This window comes from Calidris pugnax, unplaced genomic scaffold, assembly GCF_001431845.1.
Source record: "Calidris pugnax isolate Ruff unplaced genomic scaffold, ASM143184v1 scaffold331, whole genome shotgun sequence".
In the NCBI taxonomy this organism is placed as follows: domain Eukaryota; kingdom Metazoa; phylum Chordata; class Aves; order Charadriiformes; family Scolopacidae; genus Calidris; species Calidris pugnax.
In genome coordinates this window covers 432,696-440,991 of record NW_015091360.1, presented here as the reverse complement: position 1 = coordinate 440,991, position 8,296 = coordinate 432,696, and the positions used below count along the sequence as shown (strand labels likewise).

The 8,296-nt window shown below is 45.0% G+C and overlaps 1 protein-coding gene and 1 long non-coding RNA gene across 2 annotated transcripts in view; both read right to left on the bottom strand.

The window, feature by feature from the left end:
* Positions 1 to 683, bottom strand: part of TRAM1 (translocation associated membrane protein 1) — a 15,200-nt gene extending 14,517 nt beyond the window's left edge. Inside the window, exon 1 of the mRNA XM_014961150.1 lies at positions 390 to 683. Coding sequence (XP_014816636.1) covers positions 390 to 512 — 123 coding nt within the window. The 5' untranslated portion in view covers positions 513 to 683. The remainder of the gene's footprint in view (positions 1 to 389) is intronic.
* Positions 684 to 5,356: 4,673 nt separating this feature from the next.
* The window catches only part of LOC106899358, a 6,104-nt gene continuing 3,164 nt past the window's right edge, over positions 5,357 to 8,296 (bottom strand). The window contains exon 3 of the long non-coding RNA XR_001414042.1: positions 5,357 to 5,802. This is a non-coding gene — a long non-coding RNA (uncharacterized LOC106899358). The remainder of the gene's footprint in view (positions 5,803 to 8,296) is intronic.

Sequence of the window (8,296 nt, the reverse complement as noted above, 5' to 3'; positions counted from 1 at the left end):
CCCGCCGCCGCCGCCGCCGCGGCGGGAGGAAACGCGCCGCCCCGCTACGCCTCCCCTCAGGGCGGCGGAGATGGAGGTGGTGGTTTGATGGGGGGGGGAAAGGAGGGAAGGCCTCCCCCTCACAGGCCTGGGGAAGGGAAGCGGGAGCTCTTCTCCGGGCGAGAGGGGCGTTCCCCGCGGGGATGGCGGCCTCCTCCGGCCCTATGGTGGGGGGGGCAGGTGAGGCCTCTGTGAGGGGAGGCCGCAGCCATCCCGGCGCCGAGAACCCCCGGCGGGTGGATGGATGGATGGAGGGAGGAAGAAGCAGGGAGGAAGAAGCAGGGAGGAAGAAGCAGGGAGGAACCCCCCCCTCCCCTTTTCTTCCCCCCCGGCCCCGTTTGGCTCCTCACCTCGAACATGAGCCCCAGCAGGAAGATCATGGCCATGCAGGACACGATGTCGGCGTGGTTCTGCACGATGAACTCGTGGCTCAGCACCGGCGGGTTCTTGTTGCTCTTCTTGCGGATGGCCATGGCGGGCAGGGAGCTGGGGGCAGCAACCGCTGCCACCACCGCCGCCGCCTCCCCGCTGCCAGCACGGCTCTCCTCCTCGCCGCGGCCAGGAAGAGGCGGAGGTGGGGGGGGAGGAAGAAGGAGGAGGAGGAGGAGGAGGCGGCCGCTCAAGCCCAGCAATGGCAGCCGCCGCGCCGCTTCCACCCCGCCCCGGCCGCAGGGAGCAGCCCCCCCGCCGCCGACAGCAGCGCCCCTGCTGGCCGGCGGGCTGTCTGTCTGTCTGTCTGTCTGTCCGTCAGTCCGTCCATCCTTCCATGCGTCCCCCCTCGGGGGTCAGACCCACCGGCAGCGGGTGAGGAGGATGGAGGCCGCTGTGTGCCCGCAGAACCGAGCCGGACCCCCCTTCCCTCCCTCCCCCTGCCATCCAGCTTCACCTTTCCTTGCATTCTTTTTGGTTTTTCCCCCCCTTCTTGTGTTTTTTTTCTCTTTTTTTTTTTTTTTCTCCTTCCCCTAAGGCTGGAGGTGAACGTCGTTGTCGCCGGACCCCACCCCGGCTGGTCCCCCTGGTTCCCTCCAACGGGTTATGGGGGAAAAAGCTAACCGGGAGGTGTCAGAAGGAAGAGACGTTAAAAAGGAGGGTAAATGTGGATTAAAAAAAGCCCACCCGACCCCAGGAGGCTGTTCCCGGGTTACAGGAGGAGAAGGAAAAGGTCTGAGAAATCAACACCGACGCAGAAAACGTCCAGGCCCAACTGATCTGTCCTTCAATCCCCTCCAAAATTCGTGCTACTTTTATTTATTAAAGCTCCTGGCTGGCGGAGGCACCCAGTATAAGGAGAAGGTTCAAGAAAATGAGTAATTTATGGCCAAAGTTTAGCATTGCCTGGAAGGCTCTTGCAACTGGCAGCTAATGAATATGGGGAGGTTAAAATCAAACCATCCAGTGATGCTTTGCCTTGCTGGAATGGAGACCGCGCACCAAACGCACTGTACAAACCTTTTTTAATAGATTAGTTTCTTCCAACTGTACTGAGCTGTAAGTGACCCCCAGAGCAGACTAATTAGTGCAGAACCAGGTTTTTCAACTACGGAACACCTTCATCAGCTGTGAAGCAGCTTAGAGAGTTTGTGTGAGTTTGTTATTTCAAAAGACGGGGATACTCGGTGCCTGGAGTACTTTAAAAATACAGAAAAGGCTATAGAATTTTTTTTCCCTTCATAATTGGGAGTTGGTTTAAATATAAAAGTTTAAACAGAAGCAGCATTCATATTTCAGCCCCAAAATGTTTTGTATCTTTGAAATCTCCTCATCCCTGGGCACACCAGTGTTTTGTAACTCTTAAGTAAGAACGTTACATCAACAATAATGATGTGAAAGTGTATATATATATATATATATATCTGCCCGATTGCATACCATGGAGTTATGGACGTGACACTCTGCACCTGAGGAGTACATCAGGCTGGGATATAAACCAGAATCCTTTTTCCAAGGTAGTCTCACATCTATTTCCCACCTCAGCCTTAAAAGAAATCAGGACGTGTCATCTCCACAGAATGTGACAAATGGGACTTAACTGGGACAAGAGACAAGACATCCTTTCCTCAAGCTGTAATCAGCAAATGCCTCAGGTGCTGGCTAGAAGTCTAGGGGGATTCTGCCCCTCTGCTCTGCTCTGGGGACACCCCACCTGGAGCTCTGTGTCCAGCTCTGGAGTCCCCAGCACAGGAAGGACATGGACCTGTTGGAGCGGGACCAGAGGAGGCCACAGAGATGCTCCGAGGGCTGGAGCCCCTCTGCTGTGAGGACAGGCTGAGAGAGTTGGGGGGGTTCAGCCTGGAGAAGAGAAGGCTCCGGGGAGACCTTAGAGCCCCTTCCAGTCCCTAAAGGGGCTCCAGGAGAGATGGGGAGGGACTCTGGATCAGGGAGGGGAGCCATAGGATGAGGGGGAACAGTTTTAAACTGAAAGAGGGGAGATTGAGATGAGATACTAGAAAGAAATTCCTTGCTGTGAGGGTGGTGAGAGCCTGGAAGAGGTTGCCCAGAGAAGCTGTGGCTGCCCCATCCCTGGAGGGGTTCAAGGCCAGGCTGGATGGGGCTTGGAGCAACCTGGTCTGGTGGGAGGTGTCCCTGCCCAGGGCAGGGGGGTTGGAACTGGATGGTCTTTAAGGTGCTTTCCAACCCAAACTGTTCTATGATTGTATGTTTCTTACGGCTCTTTAGGCGACACCGGAGACTGTCAGCCCTCAGCCTGCTTCTTGCCAATGGGTTGCTGGTCTGTATTTACCAGGTTTCTTTCCAGATGTTTAAACTGATAGAGGGGGAGATATAGATTACATATTAGGAAGAAAATAATTACTGTGAGGGTGGGGAGGCACTGGAACAGGAGAGCGCGTTACAGCAATAACAGACAATGCCCTTCCAATTCTGCAACCTTTCCTAAATTCACTCGCCGTCAAACACGCTTAAAGATAGAACCAAGAATGACATTTTAAACTAAATGCAAATAACCAAGCTAGCAAGAAAGAGAATAGAAAACCCCCCCAAAAGGTTATAACTACCATCAAACTTCTTTCCTAGGTGTTAAAGCTGGTAAGTGATGCTGCCTCTCGGGACAGGATCTTCAAATCAGCCGGCAGGGAGGCTGGAAATGCAATTTGTGCTTCTTCCAGCTTCTGTCTCCACCTGTTTGGGAAGTTAATGCATGGAATGACATTTGCCCTTTCAGCCTGATGAGGCAGAAATTGCCCCTTCTTCTTCTGTTCTTAACTTTTAATGCTTTCTGCACAGACAAACACATTCGATACAAGGGGTGTTAAGAGGCCAATCCCCATTTTTATACATATATCATATATACATCCCAGTAACTGCCATCTCTGCTTTCAGTATTTCAGAGACACCGTTACACCAGCGTTAGCGACAGCTCTGCTTAAACTGCAACTTCCCTCCAGCAAAATGACATTATTCAGAGCACGCCAATTAAGTTCTTAAAAAAGAAAACAGTGACAAGTATTACAATTATTCGTAACAATAGAAAAGGTAACTATAAACTCGTGGAATAGCTACAGGAAAGCAGTAATTATTAAGGGAAAGAAGTCCAGGTGAAAGCCGCTGAGTAATTATGAAGAGAGAAACAATCCAAAAGGTATTGAAAAAAAAAATCAGGTTTCTGGGAAGAGGGGAAAAAAAAAAAACCACGGCTGAAATGGAAAATTGCAAATAAACAGAAAATATAAAAGGAAGAAAAATGAGGAGACCTGAAAAAGGCCCCAGAATGGCAACTGCACAGAAAGCTAAATGTCAGCGAGAGTCATGACGTGGCCAAAAATGAAGTTTGCAACAGAAAGTGTCATTTTATGGAGCAAAAAGTTATTGTTTCCTCTCTTTGGGGGCACGGTTACAACTTCTGCATATGCTTTCAGCTTCAGATTGCTGTCCCTGGGAGCATTTTTGGATTGGATTTGACTCGGTTGATCAGAACAAATGCCATCGACTTCATAAATTAACAACAATTACTCAGGTCTGCCTTAAGTAGCCAAACATCTGCATGTTTCACAAACAAAGGTACAGGATTGAACGGTAAAAGGGTTTCAAGGATTTCCAAGGACATATATTTGCCTTCGGTACCTTCAAACGTCTCCTATCTGATTTTTATTCTTTTTTTAAGGTTGAGCCAGCATTAAGAGAAGCTTATCTAACAAAAACTTCACACACTTTGAATACACAAAGCAATGCAAATATTTATACGCTATTCTGAAAGCTTAAGCTACACAGAGAACAGAGCTTGCAGTTTAAATTAATCTTTAAACATTTTATTTTAATACACTATAGAGTATCTTACAACCAAACGCAACCTTTAGTTCAAATATTTGAAGGGATAGAACAGCAAAAGTTAAAAGCTTGTTAGTTATAAAGTGACAAACTTAACTTCATAGGGTGTGTAATACACACCTGAATTTATACAGCTTTTAAATCACATTCTTGAAGAGTCTTCTAACAGAAAGCATTTAAGAGGCTGCTCCAACTCTGTGCATTTTTTGACATTCATTAGTTAAAATTTATGAATCCTTTGAATTCCACCAGAAAACAGACAAGTCTGGAATTCCTTTCAGCACCAGTTAAACCCCGTTGCAGTGAGCAGGCAGCAGAGATGTGCGCAGGCAGCTACATTACAAAAGGAATATAAACACCAGTATTTACACCCGTTAACAAAAATAATGTGGTTTTGAGACTGTACAGATAACTCATTAGAAAATCACAAGCAAGTGAAAAACAGATTTAGAATAACACCTGGTCTATTATTTTTACTAGAGATTTTTTAATATATTTATTAAGTTTACAATATTGCTTTGTAATATTAAGTTTATTAGACCTTGCTATTTTTCCTTCTGCCACCGACGAAAAACTGGGTATTTTATAACAGAAGTAACATTCAGTTCTTCGTACTCATTCCATTTTATTAACTCGGTACCTACAAGGTTACTTTTTAACTTCATAGGGTGTGTAATACACACCTGAATTTATACAGCTTTTAAATCACATTCTTGAAGAGTCTTCTAACAGAAAGCATTTAAGAGGCTGCTCCAACTCTGTGCGTTTTTTGACATTCATTAGTTAAAATTTATGAATCCTTTGAATTCCACCAGAAAACAGACAAGTCTGGAATTCCTTTCAGCACCAGTTAAACCCCGTTGCAGTGAGCAGGCAGCAGAGATGTGCGCAGGCAGCTACATTACAAAAGGAATATAAACACCAGTATTTACACCCGTTAACAAAAATAATGTGGTTTTGAGACTGTACAGATAACTCATTAGAAAATCACAAGCAAGTGAAAAACAGATTTAGAATAACACCTGGTCTATTATTTTTACTAGAGATTTTTTAATATATTTATTAAGTTTACAATATTGCTTTGTAATATTAAGTTTATTAGACCTTGCTATTTTTCCTTCTGCCACCGATGAAAAACTGGGTATTTTATAACAGAGGTAACATTCAGTTCTTCAAACTCATTCCATTTTATTAATTCGGTACCTACAAGGTTACTTTTAAAAATTATCAGGTTATTTTTTAAAATTCCCAGAGAACAGAGTATGAAAAAACATTAGTCCACAGACTGTAACATTGCTTTAAAATTCTATTACCACTTTAAAAAAAGAAGAGTGAAGAATTACATTGTATTTTACATACTGTCTGTGCTCATCGTTATATTTTTTCACGCTGCAACTGTGCAGATTAAAAATATTCTTGAGCAATCTTGTGTAATTTATAAATTGTGTTTCCATCTGAAGTTGGGAGATGCTTCACGTACTGTTAAGAAATAAAAAAGACCAAATAAGTCACAAACTAACACTTAGTCTAATGTTCATGGGTAGTATCTATCTCAGGCTTAACATGTACGTCTGTAAATGTAATTTTTCATTAAAAATCTTGGAATACTTTCCTTCAGGCCAGTATTGAGTTTTAATGGAAGGTGACAAACATTAACTGGTTCTCAATATAAAGAATTATTAATCAAAAAGGGTTTAATAATCCTACAGGTCAGAACATGAAAATTTTTAGATGTTAAGAAATTTGAGGTAGCAGAGCACCTGTTGCATATTCTGAAATTTGTGAACTTTATAGGAAAAAACAAATCTGTGCTCTCTGGTAACTTCGTAATACGCCTGTCACTGACAACATGTTTCTTTGGAAAAAATATTTTGTGAAAATTAAGCAGACAGTGTTGTGACTGGAACCCAAGGATTCCAGAATGAGAAGGAAACTTGAAATGCTGCAACTCAAGACTACGTGGAAAGGACATTGTATCAAAACCAAAGGAACAGGTAACATGAGTCCACAAGTGTCTGTAGGCTACATGCTCAGAACCAACAGAATCAATTCTCCTTAACAGATGTCCTTAATTTGAACTGAAAAACTGGCAAGGGTCACATGTTGTTAGGCATTTATCACAGCTCTGCCTCTAAACTTTTATTTAAAAATTTAACAACTGTGTCCGCCCTGCAGAAGTCAGCACAAAAAAAGCCCAAGTGTTTTGATGAGATTCCTTTTCTCCTCCTCTGTGAGCAAAAAACTGAAGATTAAAAAACAAAACCCAAAACCCAATAAAAACAAACCAAGAAACTTTAAAGGGCACTTCTTGTGAATGGTCGAAAGCAGGAGCACACAGCGGTATCAAGGACCTCCTACTGGAGTAGGAGAGTCACAACAATTCTTCTGATTAGCATTTCCTCTAATTATTTAAACTTTCCTAATAATTCAAGCAGGTGCTGCTTTGTGAACACATAGAATCATAGGATGGTTGGGGTTGGAAGGGACCTTCAAGACCATCCAGTGCCACCCCCTGCCCTGGGCAGGGACACCTCCCACCAGACCAGGTTGCTCCAAGCCCCATCCAGCCTGGCCTTGAACCCCTCCAGGGATGGGGCAGCCACAGCTTCTCTGGGCAACCTCTTCCAGTGTCTCACCACCCTCACACCAAAGAATTTCTTCCTGAGATCTCATCTCAATCTCCCCTCTTTCAGTTTAAAACCATTCCCCCTCATCCTATGGCTCCCCTCCCTGATCCAGAGTCCCTCCCCATCTCTCCTGGAGCCCCTTGAGGGACTGGAAGGGGCTCTAAGGTCTCCCTGGAGCCTTCTCTTCTCCAGGCTGAACCCCCCCAACTCTCTCAGCCTGTCCTCACAGCAGAGGTGCCTCAGCCCTCTGAGCATCTTTGTGGCCTCCTCTGGTGCCACTCCAACAGGTCCATGTCCTTCCTGTGCTGAGGACTCCAGAGCTGGACACAGAGCTACAGGTGGGGTCTCCCCAGAGCAGAGCAGAAAGGCAGACTTCAGACATATCTGTCTGAAGCTCCGTACTTCCTGTCTCTTCAAAATTCAGAGGTAATTTCTGAGAAAAACTGAGCTATTTTTGTCCAGTAAGCATGAAAAGCGTGTTTTCTGGCGGGGGAACTGAAAAAACCCCTGTCTTAAGAGATGGAAGTCACTATCTCAGTCAAACAAATTAATTCCTGGACTTCTTTTGTAGGGAAGACTGCAAGCTTACCTTTAAAGAGAAAGTTAATTTATCCACTACTTCACCTAAACAGAAAATGCTGCTTCTTAAGCTACTCTGGCAGTGAAAGGAAGGGATAAATGGTCAAGAGCACCTGATACCCCAGAAGAATCTCATTGAGCCAAACTGGAAAAATCTTTAGGTCAATAATGTATTAATAAACAAGAATTGAGACCACATTTAAGAGCTGGTGCAGTTAAGTGTCGTGCTGGTAAGCTTCCATGGCATTCTGCACAAAATATGCTCAAAGACAGCATTTTCTGAACTGCAGTAATGACTGTACTCGCGTGTGTTTATTTTCTTTGATTCAAAAGCAGGTCATTACTATTTCAAAAAATGAAGTCTCGATTGTTCAAGCAATTAGTACCTAGTAGCTGACTCCACATCAAAATAAACAGAAAGTCTAAGTTGGAAAAAATGCACTGATTTAATCACAGAATCACAGAATGATGTGGGGTTGGAAGGGACCTCTGGAGATCATCCAGTCCAACCCCCTGCCAGAGCAGGGTCACCCAGAGCAGGTCCCACAGGAATGTGTCCAGGTGGGTTTGAATGTCTTCGGAGAAGGAGACTCCACCACCTCTCTGGGCAGCCTCTGCCAGGGCTCTGCCACCCTCACAGGAAAGAAGTTCCTCCTCATGTTTAGGTGGAGCTTTTTATGTTCAAGTTTGTGCCCATTTCCTCTTGTCCTGTCCCTGGGCACCACTGAAAAAAGACCAGCCCAATCCTCCTGACACCCACCTTTTCA